Raw genomic sequence first — 22,891 nt, 5'->3', positions numbered from 1 at the left:
GATAATATCTTCTACGAAAGTAGAAGGCTGCTCTGATCGGTGGTACAGTGAATCAAAATAAGAAACATATTGATAACATGACATGAAGTCTTTCGACTTAATGCATGCTTATGAATCAATGCGATTTTTACTTTGCTGTGGTGTAATGTGTGTATGTGCCGTCCAATAAAGCACATTGCTCGAAACAATTGAAAAATCGCTTTTACAAATTATGATATTAGTAATAATGCATTTTTACATAAATTTGGCAAATAAATTTTCAAGTATTTTTCTTCCAATATACATATATTTATTAATCGTTTGATTAATTTAGATTATTGATTGGTCAATGATTTTTGTTGAAGAAAATTATGATTGATCAAACCCCAGCACTGTCTGGCAGATACTTAAAATATCGAGTATACGCTCTGAGCATTCAAAATTTTGTAAAATTATTCAGTTTTATTGAATGCGATCTTCCAAGTGTCTCGATCAGTGCGCCAACGGGCAGAGATTGCGCCACAGAAAATGTACTATTTTTACCATCGTATCATGACGCAAATTTTGTTAGTTTGTACACGCATCTGACATAGCAGATTATATTTCGTTACTGCTAAAATTATGTCAGCATAGTATGCAGCACACACTTAGCAAAACCTAACTTTTGCAGGCTTGGCTATCTGAGTATGTACGTTGTAATGTAACTATTGTTCCTTCCATACCAGCAAAATCTAACAAGTAATTTCAAAATAATTATCAATTCAACTTTGATATGTTTGATTATAATTAATACTTATGGGTTAATAATTAATATCAACCGATTAAATTATTCAGGTTTTTTTAATATTTTATATTTATTATCAAAGAGATTACAAACAAATATGATGAAAAGTGTATTACCTGTTAATTCATAAGTATAAACAAAAGTGTATTATCTATTAATTTCTTCAAACTCTTGCTTATTTCTTGTTTCAAGAAATTGCCTACTTACAGTAAAGTATTATATATTTATTGTGAAATAAAATATACACAAAACACACAATACTATATATACGCGAAAAGATTTCAAGGTAAACTATGCAAATTAAATAATTTTATCTAAAAAAGAAAATTAAAAAATTGTTTAATATATAAGCTTTTAAATAGTTGATTAAAAGATGCTATAAAAATAGATTATCTTTCCCGAAGCTGAAGTTGTCTTTTCGCAGGAAAAACAATATGCAGTGCACATTAAGTTAATAATAATAAAATTGGATCGATATGTCCAATGATAGAGTATTTTTTCAATACGTCTCCGACGCACATTATATTCGTGACAATAATAAGGAACATATAATAATGGTTTAATCTAAGTTGATTTTTTCAGAATAGAGCTGCAACAATTCTTCCTTGGTTATATTGTCCCACAAGCAATTCTCCTCCTCTTTCGACGGTATTATATCATGTGTGAGTTCCAAGTAAGTTTTCATAGGACAAATCTCATCGCAATGCTTCAGCTTCATAACGATAAATTCTTGTGAAACGCCGGTCCAATAGGCGATCTATCGACAAACACCGAAAAATTGTTGATATTAATAATATTGTACAGAAATAGAATGTCTGGCTTATAGAATCAAATTTGTATCACAAAAATCACAGAAATTCTGTGTTCTCCAACAAAAACGCGTTGGTCTGTTAATTAAAACCAAGTTTCGTGTTAATACAATCAAACTGTTTTCTCCGTGTGTGTAATTTGCCTTTGTGATTTAATCCGATCAAACGATGATAATACGATAATTAATCGTGCGTTAATCACCCTGACATAGAAATTGCGGTTTTCGTCCCGCAGTTTCTCGACGACGAATGCTGAGCCGTAATCCGGTAAACTCAGGTCGGTTATGTTGTGGCTTCTGGCAAACGCGGCGATATTTAACTCGTGAGCGCAGTAAATATATATTTTGCGCGAAGGCTTGTTATTCGGGTCGCCTTTCGGGTTCATATTGTCGATGAACTTCTTCACGAGGAAGCCACCGTTTATTCGTTTCAGCTGGGTTGTAAATGAAAAGATATCATAGCTGAAAAACATAATCTCCTGCATCTTCCGGTGTACTTCGTCGGTGTACCACTCCGGCAAAGTGAGATTCATGGTTTTCTGAAACAGAAATATTCCTGAATCGAATTGCCGACGCGACGGCGATCTGTCGAGATCATTCTCCATACAAAAGTATATTTTTCGTCATGAATCAATGTCAATTTAGCGTGGGGATCATACCTGCGCTGTTAATCCATTATATAACTGAAAAACGCCATCCGTGTCTACGATGTTCAGTCCAGTTTTCTCTTTTAAGAACTTGAAGAAGTCATGGTAAGACGCGATTTTCTCACGGACCTCATTCGTATTCATTACCTCTTTTACAGCTGCTTTGTACCTATAAAAGATAGAATTTCATAAGGAGTTGTAAAGATCCTTTGTTCTTCAATAATATGTTTTATCACAAAATTAGCGATATTGATGGAAATATACAATAGCCAATAGAATACGTACACGAAATCTATAAAGACACTTGATCCACGCATTGAGAGAAATTATCTGATAAAAAATTAACAAACGGATATTTCCGACCAAATCCCGGTCAAGTTTTATCTCTCGATATCCGATTACATTTTATCGGATACTTCTGATCATAATGATATCTCATCAGATAAACCAATCAAAAAATTATCAACCGATATTTCTCATCGGATGTTTCCTGATCGTATACAAAAATTCATCGGTATGTTGATCGGAAATATCCGTTTATTAATTTTTAATCGGGTAATTTCTCTCAGTGTAAAATCAGGAGCTTGCGCGTGTTCGTCCAAAACCTCATTGTGGCAGAAAATAAATCGTTTTGCAGATGAGCAATTAGACGATATAATTACGAAGATAAAATGTGACTGTCAAGATACTTCAAACATAACGCGAACTGTATTATTAACAAAAGAAAGAATCAAAAGAAACACTAAAAATCCGACGAACTTTGGCAAGCCCCTAATATAACGAACGTAAATACCGACAATGGGCATTGGAGTGATCTCAGCAACATGTCCACTTTTTCCGGTACATAATGCGTGGGAATGGCAAGCCATTTCAAGTCCGAGTTCCACTGTTGAGACTCCTGCGGTGGGTATAGTCCTGCCAACATTAGCTGCAAGGACATTTTCGTGCGATCGAAATCCGAGCTGACAGCGTAGACGTCTTCCTGATAATAGAGCGGTCCCAGAAAATGGTCGTAACGTTCCCGCAACATCCTCCCGATTTGATACTCCGTCATCTTCCCCTTCTGCAAGATTACGTTTCGCGTGTTTATTTGCCATAGCAGTAGAGATGTACGAACTATTCGAATTCGAATCGAATCAATTCAAAATTCGAATCCGAATAATTCGAAAATTTCGAGTTAAAAAGATTCGAATACGAATTGCGCATATTAGCATTAACGAAGAACTATTAAAGACATTCAGCCTTACGAGAATTACCATGACTTGAAAAGTTTATACTACATTACATGCTATATATTATATATTAAGATTTTCTTTAAAAATATTAAAAGAAAATAATGGCTTCTAGATAAACTCTTGCCGACAACTGTCGGATCGATATGTGTTATTGCGCAATTTTCAAGGCTGGAATTGTATTCCATACTCAAATCGGGTGAGTAAGAAAATTTGCTCATGCAAGTCTGGAGTGGTCTTCTTTACTCACCCGATTTGAATCTGTGTGATTTTTTTTCTTTGGGGTTACCTTAAAGATAAATGTTACACCGTACAACTTCAAAACAAACAACGCAGAACTGATAGATTGTATTCAAAAATACACTCGCAGCATTTTTATATCTATGTTAGATAATATATTTTCAAGTTTTTGAAAACAATTACAGTTTTGTGCTGATTGCGATAAACACTTTGAAAACATATACCATTAATTCATACGCTCAAGCAAATTTTTGTCCTTTTTTATAATGTATATTTCAATTATTAAATTACTATATTTTTTTTTTATATATATGGTAATAAAATTGATAAGTTTCCTCCACAAAATGGCGTTTTTTATTCCATTCGGCCTATTTGTTGCAAAGTAATAACCGTTTACTTTCAACACATTCCCATTAGTCACCTTGTATATATATAAATAATACTTACGTTAGTCAATTGAGCGAGACCCCACGGTATATAATCCGATAAATCGTGCTCGTCCTTAGGGAAGGCTTCTTTAAGCAAAGGTGCTCGTTCTCCATGTCTCATTATCTATAAAACGTGCAAAATTATGTCGCATTATTATGATTTTGAGCCAAACTGAGGTAATTGATTATATATATTACTATTTCCCTTTAAGTATTACAAAAATGTTGTAGAAATATTCAAGTGTTGAAGTTATTCGTGATAATGTTGATACAACATTAAAAACTACATATTAAAAAACGTTAGATGTTATTAAATATCGTTGTAATAACGTTCTGTTGATTTTTTGGTTATTAGTTTTTTGCTTATTAGATAGTTTTGTATTTGTTGTTTGCTTAAATGTCACGTCTGTGTATGTATGCCCGCGTGCCTTAACTATTTGTATACTTAAATGCCGCGCACACATTTATTTCGTATTATATCATAATATCGTATATTTCAATAATTCTTATCGCGAGAAACGTTGATTCTACGTTGGAAATTGGAATATGCATTACGTACCACCTGGACCAGCTCCACATGAAACTCGGATTGTCCTAAGGACACAAACAAGCTTAGTAAAAAGAAGGATGTCCGCAGGAGCGCGCGCTGCATCTTCGTATGAACGAAATACGTGATACACAAATCCGTGAGAGCGGAAGAGAGAGGCCTCTTTTATCGTCAAACACTCCAAAATCTTTCATCAACAACGGCAAACACCGTTTAAACGTTCGTTTCAACTGCTCGAGCAACGCATGAACACTGAAGTGAATTCGTGCTCGTTTCAAACGATATCTTTATCTAAGTAATAACATTTTACATATACTTGACATATAGATGGCAGTCGCTGACTGATGGCAGTTTACTTCAGGGATGGATCAAGCACCAAAAAACTGTTTGAGACGGCGGAAACGTGCTATTTGTTTTGATTGACTTTGATACCGAGTTACTGTTAACTTCGCGTCCTGCCGACATTCACCTGTTCACCTTGAGTGAGAGAAATATTTACGGTGTAGGGGAACTAGAGTATAGGCGCGTGAGGGAAATAAGTTATTTTTAGTTTTTACTCCAACTTTCACCAAGCTTACTCAGCGTATCGCGTGGACAAGTCTTAAAGATTCCAGCGCTTCTCTTCGATGAATTTTGTATCACGCATTTCATACTCGATATAAAAATGTATTTGCTGAGAATTATTAAAAGATATTAAAAGATAAATTTATTAAAAGATAAATTTTCCTGGGATGTATTACGAAACTCGTTAAGGAGAAATGTGGCAATCTTCGATCATTAGGGATGCATCGAGAGCTAATTAAAGATATCGATATTGAGGATCGGTTTTCAAATTGTTACCCAGATAGCACAGAGAATTCATAAAGAATTCAGTCGTATGTCAATTCTGAGTTCATTTTTAGATGTAGAAAGAATTCTTTTCACTGAACTGAACTCTGAAGAATTCTTTTTGCATCTGAAAATGAATTCAGAATTGGTGGCATACAGCTGAATTCTCTTTGAATTCTCTGTGCTATCTGGGTATTTTGTATGACGATTATACATGACGAATATAAGTGCGCGTTAAAGGAACCATAACGTATAAAAATATATATCAATGCGAGTAGGAAGAAATTGACGCACACGTCAGAGTAATCGAGCGTGTGTAAATGTGTATTGCATCATACGCGCTTATTATCTCTAAGCTGTCATCGAGTTGTCAATGTCGATTGAATTATTTCCCTAAGTTATACCGTATTTGAAATCATCACGCGAAGATAAGGCTAGCGCAATATATACGTATACACTACGTATCAATCTCGTATACTACGTATATATCTCGTATATATACTACGTCAATTTCGCGATTTGCATGGCAGCACGCGAACGTTAGATTATTTCCATCGCGTCATTTATTAAGCTCCATTTAAGCATTATCTTCAGTTACGCGATATCACACAATAATGATATTTATAACAGGAATAATAACCCAAGTAGGAATTTACAACTGGCATAGTATTGGGTGCCAGTAAGGGTTTAGTATTGGTGTGATACTGGGATGATAGAAAAGAGCCAGTATCAGAAAACATTACTGTCACAGTACCGAAAATCAGTACTGTATCAGTACAGTACTGTATCAGTACAGTATAAAAAAAGTATTGATTCCTAGCGCTGGGGAAGTATCTATTCCCAGTACTGGGCCAGTATCGATTCCTAGTAATTTTTATTATTTGTACAATTGTTAATATCACAACTATATAGTACGGAAAGAAAAATCAGACCATGCTTTCGTTTGTACCTATACATGTCTATTTTTAATAGTCATATGAGGAAAAAATCTTTGGGGCGACGGCTGGAATCAAACTCGAGTCTTCCGCTTGTCAGGTAAGCGTTCTTATCACTGAATTATCTAGGTTTCGCGTTAGTGACTTCTTCCATTTTCCCATATAGGATATCATATTGGTATCGTTCGTTTTTCGGTACCGACACAATATTGGCTCAATATCCTCTGTTGGTAGATTATATACAATTTTTACTTGGGTATCGAGTTACTGATTCTACGAACAGAGCCAGTACCAATAATACAGCTTTTTTAATACTGAGCCAGTACCGAAAACGACAAACACTTTTCGATAACGCCCCAGTATACGTACGGTACGACTATCCAATTCCTAACCTTAGTACGGAGCCAGTACCAATAATATAGCTTTTTATATTAGGCCCAGTACTGAGCCAGTACCAAAATCGGACATCCGCTTTTCAGTATCGGCCCAGTATCGGGCCATTTTTCCGTACTGGCGAAACGTGTACGATTCCTACTTGGGAAGTCAATTAATACAACGTTACAAAGCAATATGATGTGAGATTTGACTAACGTCCTTCACTAATGCTTCAAAGATAATGTAAAGGACATATTCTCCCCTCGAAAAATTAACTCGCAAAAGTTGAACAATAAATACGTGAATTTCTTTTTGATCTTTCTCTTATCTTTAAGTCAAGGAAGCTTGTATACCTCGATCTTTACCGTGCGGAGAGAATATTGTAGTAAAATTTGTAGTAATAAATACAATTTTTGTACTCTGAGAATAGACTGGTATTATAATAGAAAAATTATAATAAAACAGTTACGTGACTGGTACGCTCGCGCTTGTGAGTTCCGTACATATCTAAGTGTACAGGTCAAAGGCTAAAAAAGTCTCTTTACGTTAGTCGTAAGCCGAGTAGCCCTATTTTAAGAACCGAATCTCTTTATCTGAGCCGAGTAAAGAGATGTTGGATTAAGGGTGATAGTTCAACAGAAAATAATTAGGCTTTACTCCGTGAGATATGTATATATATATTTATTTATTTACTTATTTTATTCCAAACACAAAATGATGAACGAGATCACGTCAATTGAGGAGAAAGGAAAAATAGAAAGAGGTAATAATAGACTTCACAAAGATTTACTATTATAATGTCGTAAAAAAGAAGAAAATAATAAGAATTTACAAAGATATATAATTATTCTGTTACATGTATATGTGTGTGTATATGGATGTGTATACATATGGATGTAGATGCGAGGTTGCAGGGAGATTATACAAAAAAGGCTATTAGAGATATTTCTCAGGATGATCCTTCTTGTAATTAAAATAGAGAAGAAGAGAGAAGTGGAAATAAAGGAGAACAAACAAATGAATTAGTTTGATGATTGGAAAAGGATATAAAAAGTGCTTACTAGTTTGGCCTGTAAACGTATTACGTAAGTGAAGACGGTTGCTAGTGTGACTAGGAACAACTACGATGTTGGGCCTCCTTCGTTTTACAAACACTTGATTCTAGTATCGCGCATTGAATGAATTTACTAACAATTGAAACTAGCAAAGTAGCCACGAAAAATAATGAATTTACCAATACAGAATATGCGAGAGAAATGAAAAAAAAGTAAACTGGAGCTAGTAAATTTTTTAGCGTCCTGAAAAAAAGAAATAATGCCCTTTTCAGAAACTCTGAATGAACTAAATAGATCCGGAGATTAAAAGTTTTCAGCGTTTCCAATAAACAGTTATTGGATTCATTAGGAGTAATGAAGGTAGGCTGAGGCAATTAAAAAAAGATATCTTAATGCTGGATTTGGCGGTATCTTAGATTGGATATTGGTAGGATTATGAAAGTTTTCATTTTTCATGTTTAATGATGGATTATGATCTTTATCAGGTTAAGATCTCGAGTTAAATTTCAAATGATTAAATAGATCTTACGCAAACTCTCTGATTTAAATCTATTGTTCCAGTAGTTTATCGCGTAGGATTTTAAAGATTATATCTGACAAACAGTCTCTCCCGCTTATGATTGTTCTGACGTGATTCGAAAGAAAAATGTGAAAGAAAAATATTTAATTTATGATATTACCCCACAAAAACGTACGTCGAATTCACATCGAATCCACGTAGAGTTCACGTGGAATCCACGAAATCACGTGGATTCCACGTGGGTGTAACGTGCATGTTTTTGGGGGTATCTATCTCAAGAGACGGAATACATTTTCTATTAATTTCCTGTTTGTCACATGTATCTTATCGTGGAATTTTAATTTTAGGCCGAGATATTGAGATTATTAATAAAATTACACGAAGTCCGTGTAACAACATTAATAAAAGTGACTATAAACATAGTAAAAATTATTATAAATATAATAAATATTGTCATATTTATGGTCATTTTTAATATTTTATTATAATTTTCCTAATAATACCAGTCTATTCCCGGACTACTAAAATTGTATTGTAGTTTTTACTTCAATATTCTCTCCGTATAAATATATGCTACTCGCTTCGTAATATATACTTTACGATTTGAAAAGTCGATAGTCGCTATCGTCGATGGTGCATTAAATGAAGTAATCATTGCAAATGTCAAATAAAGTGTAATTAACTGTCAAATATAGTATAATTATATGACTCATGTGTTATGTCTAAGCCGTTTTACAATCCACTGTATATATCAGCACATGAAAAAGCAATCGATCATCAGACAACCTTTGTTAAGGATTCGCTGGGGGAGCGATAGATCGTTTTCTCATGCGACAATGCGCGACCTGTGAAGAGAAAGAGAAGAATGGCGTGTGCGGCGCACCCATAGAATAAAGAATATCAGGAAGGAGCATAAAGAGAAAATCCTTTGTTAGGAGTGCGAAAGATGTAACGTAGTAAAAGTGAACCAAATGCGACTATCGATACTATGGAATCGAAGTAAATGTTATGACGTAATATTATCAATTAATCGAATAGACAAAGATGCGTAAACGTATTGAAGAGAAAATTATTACAACCCAGTAAACATGCATGTCTAAAAGATGTCGAAAAGATATCTAAAAGACGTCTTATGCAACAAAATGTTGCATAAGATATCTTTTAGATAACTTTTCGACATCTTTTAGACATGCATGTTTACTGGGAAGTGACTAATTTTATTTCCTTCACCAATATTAGCAAAATATAAATACAATTTTTCCATTATTCTTTTGAAATTAATATTCCTTTGCTACATACTTCCAAGATGTTTAAAGTATACCGCCAGACTGTGTTTCCGGTAACGTCACTTACGACGTAGTTCATGTCATCAAACTGAACCTATGGCCGCGTTCAGTAGAACAAGTGATCAGTAAGCGCTCAGGGAGCTCTTGTATATGATTTGGCATATTCTTTTAGATCTTCAACTATATTCCAATCAGATGCAAGAGCTCACTGAGCGCTTACTGATCACTTGTTCTAGGTTGCGTTCCGTTTCACGCATATGCGCGCATTTATCTATAGTTCATGTCACGTATATTGTAGACAATGCGCGCATAATGCGTGAAACGGGACGCAACCCTACTGAACGCGGCCAATGCAACACAATCGATTACCTACGATATATCGCAACATGCTCCTTCTTGGTATTCTTTATTCAATGGATGCAATGGGTGCAACCGATGACACATTTACATACTCTGGTCGCAAACCGCATCGAGGTCTTTCTCCGTGCAATATTGTGCAATTGCGTCGGCGTGCAGTACGGCGCAGGAGAGAAGGAAACCAACGGTGGTATAGCAGAGCACGATGAAAAGGTAAGCGCGCGATAAATCCTGCGTGCGCGCAATCACAGTGCGACCCATCGCGCATAGCTCGCCGTTCCGTAACGCAAAGGTTTGCCGGAAGTGTCGCGAAAGAGGATACACTCTCCGTGAAAAAGAGACGGAGACAAGGAAGGAGAGAAAGAAGAGTGATCCTAACGCGACCGCATCGGGAAGCGTACTGATTCTTTTCTAATCGCCGGACTCGATCATCTGCGGCTGCGCCAGATGCAACTTACACGAAGGCTTCCCTTATAGAAATATCATACTAAGAATCATTGATAATTACTTATTTTCAGTATTAAAAATACTGGATAATAAGTAATTATCAATGATTCTTAGTATGATATTTCTATAAGAATTCCTCGAGTTATCTAACTTGCGCGAAAATACCGACGTTGCATCTCTCGGGCGAGAGAAGTAGGGATACTAATTACGCGTGTATCTATGTAATTTGAACGGTCAGACGCGAATTCGTAAATAATAATTAACTCGGCCACTCGTTCGCGTCGATGCGCGAAAGAAAATTCCCGCGAAAATCAAAATTCCTCTGAATGAAATACCACCTGTTGGCGTTTTCTTCACTTTCGAGTAATTGGAAAAGAAAAAAAAAGATAAACGCCAATATCATTCGGTGTTCCATCAAGCGATTCAACAGGAAAAAGGGCATTCTTTTTTTGAAAATATCTTTTTTTAACATGTAAATTTTATCGTGAAGCGACATAATATCGTTAAGCGAAGATACTTTACTTGCATCAATGCATTTTATGACTCAACAAAGAAAAAAATATATTCTTATTATTCAAAAATAATAATTTTTATGAATAAAAAGCGTGAAGTGTGAGAATATTATGTTTTTAAATGACGAAAAAAGATATCGTTACCGTCATAGTTTTCTTTAAAAATTGAAAAAATAAAAAAAAGAAATGGACGCCATCACACGGTGTTCCCAGGCGGTTACCCATCTAAATACTAACCGTGCCCAGCATTGCTTGACTTCAGTAATCAGACGAGAACTGGTATTTTTTTTTGTTCGTTTATTTAGGACCAAAATTACAATTAAATATATACAATAAGCTTAATAAACAAAACTTTTCAATAACAGGTTTAAATAGATCTGAACAGGCTCAAACAAGGCATCTCGCAGATACGGTCCATATACAGTTTATAATAAGAAAACGAAGCGGTAATTAATAACAAAATTAACATGCTGTGAAACAGCCAAGTAAAATTAATATATATTGCCAGAAAAAAGGTCCAAGAAAAACTGGCTACACTATCATATATATGAGATTTTATATATTATAAATAAAAATAAAAAACATTATACGCAGTATAATAGAAATAACTAGTCATAAAATATAAAATATAAAACATTAGTTATAAAATATAAAATAGTCATAAATATACATAAGAAAAAACAAATACATTATAAAACAAATTATAAATAAATTAAACAAATAAGGATTTAATCCAGCCACCAATATTTGTCTTTATTTTCCCTGTGTTTATCAGTTATATCTCTATTAGGGATAGACATGCTATATTTCCATCTGTATTCGGTATCACTGTTTTCAGGGTTAGGGGCATAGATTAATTTCTTATTGTTATTATGACGGACGATGTGATAAATAACAGGTACATTATCATTGTTTTGAATATATCCCTTAGCGTCTAGAAGTAAAAAGGCTTCGGGAGATACAAACCCTGTAGCTATACATTTTTCAAAATATTCATTATTAGGGTATAACGCACCAAATATTAAACTATTTTGCTTTATATTAGCTAGACGAGAACTGATACTTTAGCGCAGAATGGAAGTTGGCTGTGCAAGTTGTATCATAATACGAGTATTTCTACACACAAAATTCATTAAATCAATATATTAAATATTTCTTTGTAATTTTGAGCATTCATATTTTATTTCATGCAACGTGTTTTCGTTCGCGCATTATCAAGCGCGTGAGATGCAGGGAACGCACTTGATTGTGACGACACAAGATATTACCATTGCGCAAGATCGCTTTTCAAATTGCTCTTACAAGTGTCGCCCTCTTTATCCGTTGTAAACGCGCCAGATAGGCCGGCGCGGCGTCTGGTTTGGAGGCGCTCCTCGCGACGGCCATGCTTTCTGTGCGCTGTGAACCCCGGTTGATGCGCTCCTCTATTGATTGCACGACGGTGTGCACGTCCTTCTGATACATTACGCGGCGTAGCGTTTCTTCCCGTCGCTCCGTCCGCCGCGTCGTTGGACGAGCAAGCAGCGACGACGACGATCACCGGTGAACCGTGAGAGACGAGAAAGGCAGGCCCAGGACAGAGAGAGGGAGAGCGCGCGCGAGTGAGCGAGCGAGCGAGCTTCTGGACAAGCGGGGAAACAAGGGTGAGTACGAGCACGGCGTCCGTTTGGCCGTTTGGATCATTTCGAACCCGTTGGCGCGTAAACAGCGACCGCGGCTCATCGTCGCGTGTGTCGCGTGTCTGTTTGGAAGCTTTTTGCCATCGCAAGACACGCCACACGCGCGCGCGTGTGCTTCTCCCTCGCGCGAGCACGTCTCGCGCTCGTGAAATCGCCAGGCGATTTGAACGCACACCAAAATGGTGGCGTCCTGTGTCGTCGCGCGAACGCGACGCGTATTTTTGCGTTGCGCCTCGACCACGAGGATGGAAACACCGCCATAACGCGATAGCGCTCTGCTCACGCACGATTTGCCGCGAAATTCGCCGCGAGAGATCGCACAAGCGAATCTTGTGCTCGGGAAACATCGAGATCTTTCATTTCACTTAGCCTTCACACGTGGAAGTCGAAGTGTTTTTCCTTTCGCAGGTAGAGATTTTGTCCGAGTGTCATGAGTCTAACTATTCGCGCGGAGAGAAAAAAAAATCTCACTGTTGCCTGCTTTTTTTACAAAGAACATGTGTATATTATAAAAAAATATAAATATATATAAAATATAGACTAAAAAATATATATATATGATTGCATAATATTATATAAATAATATAAAGGTTTGTCACATTAATATCCTAACTTGAGAAAAAAGGATAGTTCATGGAGTATTTTACAAATATGCTCAAGTGATTTCAAGTATTCTTTCATACAAATATTTTTTTATCTGAAAATTACATGCAAGAATTTTTGGAATGTGTTTCTTTGTTTGATGTCGATTCAGAGTTTTACAACAATAGAATCAGGGAGTATCAATCATCAATCTTCTCCTTTAGTGTGAAAAGTGAAAAATCTTACTTTGAAAATACATGGAAATATTCACTTTTCACGAGTTTACATTGAAGGAAAAGGATACATGATCACTTCCAAGTACTGAAAAATTATTTACTTTTCATGATTTTATACCAGGGAAGATTGATAAGTAATGATTGATGAGTAAGATTGAGATTTCACATGAAAAGATTCATCGATTCATGATGCTCAGCCTCAACAAATGCTGTAAAAATATATTCAGTTCAGGCTAACAAATGAGAGACGCTCTAAAGACCGATGTTCCTCAACATTTGGGAGATCCACATATCAACAAACTGATTCTGTTCCTTTTCAGGAGCAAGATGACGCCAGAGGGGTACACACGCGTTTACGTGGGTGGGTTGAACGAGAGCATCAAGAAGGAAGACCTGCAGATGGAGTTTGAGAAGTACGGCAAGCTGAACAAGGTTTGGGTGGCCTTCAATCCGCCAGGCTTCGCCTTCATCGAGTTCTTCAACATGAACGAGGCCGAATTAGCGTGCTGCAATATGAACGGCATGGAGATAATGGGTGCAAAATTGAGAGTCGAGATTTCACGGGGTAGAGGTCGCGGTGGCGGCAGCAGGGGCAGTACGGGTAGTTTCCGCGGTGGTCGCGGGGTCGGTGGTAGGGATTTCGGCACTCGAGGCGGTACTAGCGCGGGTTACAGAGGAGGCAATACGTACGGCGATTACGGAGGCAGCTATTATGCAGGCAGGGGTGGCGCAAGTAGGGGCAGAGGTCGTTACGGAGAAGACTATATGTACAATCGCAGCGGCGGGTATGTTACACGAGACGGATATACTCAGGATGTCTACGGTGCTAGTGGCGGAGACACCGGCGCCGATTACTATACCGGAAAGGACACGAGCACAGCGAGGTATCGAAGCCGCTCACCGGCTGGCCGTGGCAGGTATTAACGACATCCATACCAACTGATTTCTTTCATAAACTCGCGTCTCGCGATTATTTCAGCACTATTTTGGAGCTCGGCGACTCTAAAATCTCGGTGGTAGTCGCTTCCACGACTGTACAAACATAAATATACGAGAGCGTGAGGCGCCAAGTATCCCGTACCTCGTGCACACGTGGATCAGATCAAACTGAACACGAAATTCCTCCAATAATTTGCGAACAACTACGTGAAGTTTTACGTAGCTGGTTATTAATCTCTCCACGCAGAGACCACACTTGTTATTAATTTAATTCAAATGAAAATTTAATTATTACTGCGCTACTGTTTCATAAAATAGATGTATTAAAATATGGATCTATTATTCCTTCATCAGAGTAAAACTTGAGTTTAATGACTGCGCAAGTCGCGTTAACTTCACTTATTCTCGCTATGAGCGAGACGAGTATAATATAAAAGGTTGCAAATGAAAAAGTCAGAAAGTTTCAAAACCTACTGTTAAGTTACCTTTATATAATTACAAAGTAAAATTTCGGCTGAGAGAGCATTCGTCATATAAGGTCAATGGAGGGATTAAAGGAGAGTGGCGAATGATTCAGCGATACGGCAGATATAGCGACGCCTGTTGCTTGTAGATTTAGGGCAAACTGAACTGAACTGAAAAAGATCTGCCATTTTGCAGGTGAGTACGTAAACTGTTAGTTATTAATCGAAGAATACTGGTGCATTGTCGCGCGTGCGATCGTCCGCTAATCTTCTTCAATTAATAACTCGAAAACTTACATAATTATTTACAAAGTGATAGAAGACTTTTTTGTTCAGTTTGACCTAATCTACAATTATGCGACGGCAGACGTCGTTATCACAACTCATTTGTTGTATTACACGTGTGATATCACTCGCCAGTCGCTTTTAATCGATAAATATTTAAAATTTTACGTGGTTGTGTGCAAAGTTGTGGAGGGGTTTTGTGTTCAGCTTGACCTAAACTACGTATGAACGAGGCGTGGAGACACTTAGCGTCGGGCATCCTGTATATCTGTGATATATCAATCGTTACAAACAACCACGTAGATTATAGTTCTGTTAAAAGGCCATGAACAACGTGTTTCGAGTTCTGCACAGTGCCATTCAGTATACAGTAAACATCGAGAATAAACACAGAGATAATTAGGAAAATTCGTATCTTTTGTCTCCGGAGAGTAGACTTCGACGAGAAAGGCAATTTTTAACCGACGAGATACGACGAGTGATTTGGGAGTATTCGCAGTAATGCGGTAAAAAGCAGGAGGGCAAAATCGACAATTCGGTCGCGCATGAACACTTGTTGTCGGAGGCAAACAGGGGATGCGGGCGAGCGTCTAATCCGTCCACCTCGAGAGGCGAAACCTAAAAACTAAATTAACGCACGGGAAACGTATCTCACCGCGATCTAACGTCGATATTATGGCCTATTATGAACTATACGGACGATCTACGGATTAAACACGCGAGCAATGTTCGCTGCATTGCCCGACACGGGTGCTTTAACATAGATAAAAAAAAAAGTAAAAAAAGAATTTCAAGTGCATGAGTGCTGGGTTATTAAAGTACGACGAGAGTTAACGTATATCTTGCATGCACGTAAATATAAAGTTAATAACGCCGGCTCTCATAGTCGATGGGAGTCGAGAAAGAAGGGGGCGACAAAAGTAATGTGACATCCTGTTTTGCACTTCCATGTTCACAGTCATCGTCATCTACGTGAATGCACATAAAAGAACTACGCTGCGTTGCCAATCTGAACTGCGGGCCGATCAGCCACCCGCCTCGACGACTTCATTTCTGTCCAATCTACACAGCGACCTGTATATAGACAAGAACTATCATTGCGGTTTATGCTGTGCATTATTTTTCCTTGCATTGTTGACCACTTTACACACAAGTTACACACACTGTGGTCGCAGCCAGAGGGACACTTTCTATGATTAACTCAGAAACTCACAGAAGATGATTCGAGAAAATAAAAAAAAAGAAAAAGCGGAAAGTTCCCTCGAAAGAACGCTCTTCCGTTTGCAAAACGAGAGAGACACGCAGAAATACAAAGATAGAGAGAGAGAGAGAATGAGAGAAAAAGAATGAAAAAAACGAGGCGCAGTGAAATATCGAATCGCGGACTCAACAAACTCAATATCCGACGAAGTAATTAAATATAGGGCTGTAGTATGTAGGGATTGTACTTCTTGATTTATTATTCTATTTTTAGCTAAAAAAGCGCACTTTCTATTTTAAAATTTTTACCTCTGTTTTCCACACTTCTTTCTACGATTTTATACCATGGCCGGAATTTTCTTTTTTTGTGCTTTACGGTTATATGACGTTCGAGATTATTTTAATAACGTATACCAGAGGCGTCACGTCTGCCTTAATGTCGCGGCGGAGAGTCACTCGTACGATTCTCGATCTTTCACATTGCGTTCGCGTATTCGCGTAAGATCGAGGGTCGCGGAAAGACCCGGTGACTTTTTTTGAGGCGTATATGACGCACATGGTACTGTATGGCTGTCGTATGGTACTATACTCTACAATTGTATGTCTACTGATACTCGTTATTAACGCGATGGACAGAAAGCGCAGCTCAGCTGTAATTCACCTTGCAAAAGCTTCTACTTTTTTCTGCGATAAATTCCGAGACACCAGTTACAAACGTACGAAGGAGACCCGTGGTGTGAATAATCCTTCATCGTATATGTAGGTAGAAAGAAAAACGTGTGTGCTCGCTTATTATTCTATGAATAGTAACGATTTTATATGGAATCTCAGTGAAGAGATCATAGGAGATCGTGTGCGTGACTTTAGCCAAATGCAAACTGCTGCCCGTATATGAGGAATCGATTTTTTGTCGAATATACATGCGAACAAACGAACCGAACGAGAGAATACAGGACAGTTTTGCTCCAGCGAAATCTCAACGCACAAAACTCTGCGAGAGATCAAAGTTTTCAGCCGAGCCGAAAAAAAAAAGACAAAAAACTGAAAAGCCCATGGCCGTCGCATTTGTGCGACATATTTTCCGTTATTTTTTTTTTTTTTTTTTTTCGTCATCTTTTTGTTCCCGACAAATATATGTGCAGAAACAGTGCTGCATTTGGACGAAAGAGAGGACACGTTTTTGGAGCGTCCGCGCTTTTGTGTCACACCGCGGACGTTCGTAAATAAGAAAGTGATCAAATAAAATGGTAATGATGTATATTACCTCTACTGTAAAAGATATGGAATTGGAAATTGAGATATTAAATGATTTGCGCTCACTACTGCCCGCCACCCTGCCTGTCTGTCTGTCTGCCTGCCTGCCTGCCTGCCTGCCTGCCTGCCCGCCCGCCCGCCTATCTGTCTGTCTGTCTGTCTATATCTGTCTGACCATTTTTTCATATCTTATTATAACCGATAACGTAACGACGTCGTTTTATTCTGCTACTTCACAAGTTATTTTTGTCGAATAACCAATTGACTGATACAAATGTTGCCTGTACCAGATGTTTTAAAGATCTTATGAACTCCGGGTAAACTATTTCTGTTCTTTCACGAATGTTGTGTTCGCGTCGACCACTCTTTTCCGTGTGTTTCACAATATCTTCATGATATCTTAAAACGAGAATCCGTCGTGAAGAAGAAACAATTGAGATAGCGAACGCCGAGAGGCACTCGGTTGAATGATATGCGAGAGTTTGTTGTGAGTTAAAAACAAGCATTTATGTAAGTATCTCAGCAACAAAAAAGTTGTTTTGTCGTAACAATTAAAAGTCGATATTATAATTACGCAGAGTCGCTAAACGACGACAATTTGATACCGACTTTGTGCCGTGGCTTTTGTAAAACGGGAAATCGGAGTCGGGTGAGCGCTCGTTCGTTTTTACCTGAATTAGTGGAATTCACGCATTTATCGTACAACTGATTGCATTTCTTTTCATTTAGTAAACCGCGATTAGAAAGTATCATGGAGTTGTAACTGTGATTTATACTTCAGCAAGCAAATTTATCCGGTATATTCAGTGCTTTATTTTCGATACATCTGTTTCTTCGTACAAAAATATATAAAAAATTGAATGTCCAATGAACTCGGAAGGTCGAATGCAACGAAAATCCGCGAAAGACATTTTCTAGGCGGTTGCCACGTGTGGTACATCTCATACACATATTAAATTTTCACGCAGAATGTTATGATACATAAACGTCGGCTGTTTTTATTCCTTATTTCATAAACTCCTAAATCTATGTGTCTTACACTTTTATCTTATGGAAGCTAAGAGATTAGATCTTCGGTCGGTGTTTTGGAATAACGCGCGAATTAGTTGCTTTACCTGCGGAGCGGTAAACTCCTGCGCCAAAGGTCCTTTCCCATTTCCCCATCTGACCTCGATCTCTTTCAGTGACGCGCCGAGTAGCCTGATCAGTTCCAAAAACTTGCCCCACTTGCGTACGTGCCGCTGAATTTTACTCGGATCCTACGACCGTCGGAATGTGAATTAGTGTGCATGGCGATTCGATTGAGCGGGAATAACGTTCTCATGATTGAATTTTTACAGGGACCAGCCGGAGTACCGCTACAACTCTCGCACAACTCTGTCGTATCGTAAAACTCGTGTACTTTCGTTAGATCAAACAATAAAAAAATATATATATACATCAAGAGTTAAACCTTTCTTCCTGAAACTTGTGCTGTCCCTCTGCGTGTATTTTTAAGTCTGTATCAAACTAAACATTGAAATTTAAATTTAAAGATTGAAGTTTGACCAAGCGAGTCAAGCTCGAATACTAATCTCTAATCCACAATTATTCATTTCCAGTGCTGGCTGTACGTCTAGCAGAGAAACCTGCTTTTTACAATAGTTATAAAATTTGTAATTACTCTTAAGGCTCCTGTGTGCTTATTCTGTAACTTTTAATTAAATAGTCTTAAAATCAACATGGCAAAATCATGAGGGAAGTTGGGTCAAAGAAACAGTGCATATCACGTTAATTTTAAGGCTATTTATTGACTGTCAAGGGAAAAGGATAGTTTTTGAAGAATTTTGCAAGTATGCTCAAGCGATCTGAAGTGTTCTTTCTTATAAATATCTTTTGATTTGAAAATAACATAAGAATTTTTGGCATTTTCTTGTGACATCGTCAATCCAAAATTCCATAGCTGTAGAAACAGGAACCTTAATCTTGGCTGAATCTAACAGCATGTAACAATCAGATTTACGAATTTTACAACAATTACAAAGCAGCTTTCCCTACTGAAGACAGCCATTACTTTATATATATATATATATATATATACATATATATATATATATACATACATATATATACATATATATATACATATGTATATACACATACATATATATATATACATACATATATATACATATATATATACATATGTATACACACATACATATATATATATATATATATATATATATATATATATATATATATATATATATATATATATATGTGTGTGTGTGTGATATGATGATGTGAACTTCAATTCTCCATACCGAACTTTAATTCACCTACCGGGAATATCTGCGGCGCCCGTTTCACCACCACATTGAACAGAACCACCAGTTCTCTTGCTACATCAACCGGAATATCTTCGACGGATATTACCTTCGTCACCAGGTCGTCAACCATGGAATTTGTTATGCAACCTGTAACGCGCGTTAATATAAGAGAAATAAAATGAGAAACGCAATGTGCGTTAAGGTGCACCACGAAAAGAAGCGATGAGAAAGGCCCAACCCACCGACAGCTTTGCAGTAAACATTGATAGGCAACACGTCCAGCCAGACTGTCTTCAGCAGTTCCAATTGTCTGATACATTGTCTCAATGCACGCTCCGTGCTGGGATGTAACTCGGGCGTTTGACCCAATGACGTAAATCCTGAAATTAACACGCGAGATAAATGTCAATTGCAAGTTCGCCACGAATTCTGCTAACAGTCAACAAAGCTGAAGCACACGAACCCGAGTCTTTGATGATGTCGAAGATGATGTTTCTCTGATACCTCATATGTTCCAGGAAATACCGCGAACCGACGTCTCGCAGTACCGTGACTTGATCCGCAAATGTCAGGTTCAACTTTTGCAAGTTCTTCGAGAACTTATCTCTGTAGTCATGCGCCAACGTGAGCAGGTGGTGAGCGAGGTACATGCAATTGTTGTGAAACAGAGCTGCAAGCGTAACGCGAGCGATTGTAAGAATGAAGATTTCACGCTCACGTCACAGAATCTGCTTGATATCTGATTGTATCGTATGGCTTGTATCAGTCTTACCGACTTGCTGCGGTATCGTATCCAGAAATTTTCTATGATGTTCTGGGACTAGCCAGGCATACATCCCGAACACGTTTCTACAGGTGTAAAATAACCGAACGGCGCAAGCGTCCGAGCTATCACGGGCTTCGTCCAATATCGTCCTCGCTAACTCCAGTGTCTCCATTGCGCTCTTGCTAAAATGCCATTGATAAAAGTTACATTTAATTATCGTACACTGAAAGAAAGTATCGAGATTCGAAAATTTTGTCAAATTCCATATATATTGTATTGTCATTGAACAAAATTCTTTAAATTAACAAAATTAACTAATGTACATTAAAAAACGTGCCTTATCTGACATCTGGGTAATTGGAACGACATATCGCTCAGTTTCTTTTCGATGGTCAACTCACGATCGTCTTCGAATGCTTTGCTCATAAGTTTCGGTGGCTCCTACGAGATGAGAGGACAATTGTATTCTAAAAATGGTATTCATATAGTTGAATTTTGTATTTGTTTAATTTATATTTAAGATTGTCCTTAGTTCACCTTCAGGTATTTCGTAATGGAACTATCCGCAGCTTCTGAAGATGAACTTAAGACAATCTTAAATATAAAATTTGACTACAATTATCTGAGTATTATCTTTTTTTTTGTATTACCTGATTACTCATCCTTTTTTCAACTTCTTATTTTCCTTTTCTTTTCTTTTTTGTATTACCAAAAAAGTTACCCGTTTACAAATAAATAGAATCCTTGAGAGATGCATCATTGTTATTTTAATAACTATGAATAATACCTGCGGCTCATATCGCACAGAATCGTGCAGATCCTTCTTGATGATATTTCGAACCTTTACCAATAGATCTTGACATATTCTGTCGATGAATAGTTTGTCGATGTTGTTCGTGTATTCCGATAAGAAGAGCTGGTCCTTGGAGAGAAATTCTGAAATTTTATCACTTATTTAATTGGTTTTTCATATTAGCCCCGAGCTTACAGCTAGACGTAAGTACCGATTTCCACTAGGTAATCTTGAAATTCGTTAATCGCCTCGACGACAGGCTCGAAGTTCTTCAGATCAGCGTTAGAAGTCGGGATAGTGTGCGAGATGCAATCCGTTGTTAACGAGTGCGACAACTGCTCTAGTAGATGTGGCTGCATCCTTTTCAAGAAAGTCTCGTCGTCCGCGACTTTCAAATTCAAGTGCTGATGGAGGAACTTGAAGAGCAGCTTTAGATTGTACAATACACCCTTATAGCACGGCATCTTCTTTCTCTCCAATATGTCGACGGTAAATACTTTCTCCTTGACGACGTAGACCGAGCAGTGGTCGTGAATGACGGGGTTAATGATGTGCTCCATCAGTTTCGTGGAGAACGTCTTCAGTTCGTTCTCGAGATGATCAATGATATGCAAGCCTTGTATCAGCTCTTGTATGTCGTCGTATTCGCTCTTGATGGTGACGGAAGTGATCGTTTTGCCGTCTTTCACATCGCTACTCCAGCAGATTCGGTCGCGCAACAGCCTGGATATTTCCGTTAAGCACGAGCGGAAAAGCTCGCAGTATTCGTTTTTGATCGCAGTGTAGATCTCGAGATCGTGCACAACGCTGTTGGGGTTGTTCAGCAAAGAGTGCATCTGCAGCAGAGTCTTGGTAGTGTCCACAAACCGCTTTTCTTCTTGCAACTTTCTTATGGATTTCATGCATTCGTGCAGCTCTATCAGCTGATGAGACAGTTGCAGGCTGATATTTGACTCTTTCAACATCTGGGACAAACTCTTCAATTCCTTCGTTGAACCTGACAGTTCTACCTTGATCTGTACAATCAAATTAAGATTGAATAATTCTGTGTTATCAAAGTTCTCACACATAGCATTAAAGTAAAAATATTATTATTATTATTATTACTAAAATATTATATCTTAATAAATTAAATTTTTTATGAGAATACAATGTTATTGTCATTTCCTTTGGAGAGCAGCACATTAATACTAAAATGTTAGCTTAAGATGATAAAGTAGTTATATTTTGATAGATATTGAAAGAATATTAATTTAATTGCAAGACAACCTTGAAACAATCAAGAAAACCTTGTTTAGATTTGAAGATATTAAAAATGCTGCAAAGTATATATATATATATATATATATATATATATATATATATATATATATATATATATATATATATATAATATATATA

The 22,891-nt window shown here is 37.3% G+C and overlaps 3 protein-coding genes across 7 annotated transcripts in view; 1 reads left to right on the top strand and 2 right to left on the bottom strand.

The window, feature by feature from the left end:
- Positions 1–966: 966 nt before the first annotated feature.
- Positions 967–10,405, bottom strand: LOC116841961 (venom acid phosphatase Acph-1-like). Of its 3 annotated transcripts, none has more exons than XM_032810549.1 (7): positions 10,117–10,405; positions 4,678–4,712; positions 4,138–4,242; positions 3,016–3,281; positions 2,231–2,387; positions 1,775–2,110; positions 967–1,520 (listed from the first exon to the last, which is right to left on the bottom strand). In XM_032810549.1, exons 1-7 carry the CDS (start codon positions 10,280–10,282, stop codon positions 1,323–1,325), a joined length of 1,263 nt encoding a protein of 420 aa, XP_032666440.1. In that variant the 5' UTR covers positions 10,283–10,405; the 3' UTR covers positions 967–1,322. The 3 variants fall into 3 exon arrangements, with proteins under 3 accessions (XP_032666440.1, XP_032666441.1, XP_032666442.1); XM_032810550.1 differs by lacking the exon at positions 10,117–10,405 and adding an exon at positions 4,982–5,003; XM_032810551.1 differs by lacking the exon at positions 4,678–4,712 and having other exon boundaries at positions 10,117–10,274.
- Positions 10,406–12,343: 1,938 nt separating this feature from the next.
- On the top strand, positions 12,344–17,684 carry LOC116841966 (RNA-binding protein Rsf1). The gene is made up of 3 exons (XM_032810558.1): positions 12,344–12,623; positions 13,798–14,394; positions 16,124–17,684. Exons 2-3 carry the CDS (start codon positions 13,805–13,807, stop codon positions 16,149–16,151), a joined length of 618 nt encoding a protein of 205 aa, XP_032666449.1. The 5' UTR covers positions 12,344–12,623; positions 13,798–13,804; the 3' UTR covers positions 16,152–17,684.
- A 720-nt stretch (positions 17,685–18,404) lies between these two features.
- LOC116841957 (centromere/kinetochore protein zw10 homolog) overlaps positions 18,405–22,891 on the bottom strand; it is a 6,079-nt gene continuing 1,592 nt past the window's right edge. For all 3 annotated transcript variants that reach the window (XM_032810529.1, XM_032810528.1, XM_032810530.1), the window contains exons 4-11: positions 21,702–22,506; positions 21,485–21,633; positions 21,035–21,138; positions 20,704–20,879; positions 20,395–20,601; positions 20,174–20,311; positions 19,945–20,078; positions 18,405–18,878 (exon numbers count right to left, since the gene is read on the bottom strand). In XM_032810529.1, the coding sequence (XP_032666420.1) occupies positions 18,663–18,878; positions 19,945–20,078; positions 20,174–20,311; positions 20,395–20,601; positions 20,704–20,879; positions 21,035–21,138; positions 21,485–21,633; positions 21,702–22,506 (1,929 nt within the window). In that variant the 3' untranslated portion in view covers positions 18,405–18,662. The remainder of the gene's footprint in view (positions 18,879–19,944; positions 20,079–20,173; positions 20,312–20,394; positions 20,602–20,703; positions 20,880–21,034; positions 21,139–21,484; positions 21,634–21,701; positions 22,507–22,891) is intronic.

This window comes from Odontomachus brunneus, unplaced genomic scaffold (genome assembly GCF_010583005.1).
Source record: "Odontomachus brunneus isolate Ranch 3 - 2012 unplaced genomic scaffold, Obru_v1 Obru_scaffold_019, whole genome shotgun sequence".
NCBI lineage: Eukaryota > Metazoa > Arthropoda > Insecta > Hymenoptera > Formicidae > Odontomachus > Odontomachus brunneus.
Note: the sequence above shows the minus strand (reverse complement) of the source record. Positions and strands in the feature narration are given on the sequence as shown.

Bases quoted from the DNA above. Each gene is read 5' to 3' on its own strand.
- LOC116841966 (XM_032810558.1), top strand. From the start codon at position 13,805: ATGACGCCAGAGGGGTACACACGCGTTTACGTGGGTGGGTTGAACGAG. The intron at 14,395-16,123 runs GTATTAACGACA...CCATGTTCACAG, and splicing joins TCACCGGCTGGCCGTGGCAG to TCATCGTCATCTACGTGAAT.
- LOC116841961 (XM_032810549.1), bottom strand. From the start codon at position 10,282: ATGGGTCGCACTGTGATTGCGCGCACGCAGGATTTATCGCGCGCTTAC. The intron at 4,243-4,677 runs GTACGTAATGCA...CACGTTTTATAG, and splicing joins ATGTGGAGCTGGTCCAGGTG to ATAATGAGACATGGAGAACG. The intron at 3,282-4,137 runs GTAAGTATTATT...GTAATCTTGCAG, and splicing joins GTCTCGCTCAATTGACTAAC to AAGGGGAAGATGACGGAGTA.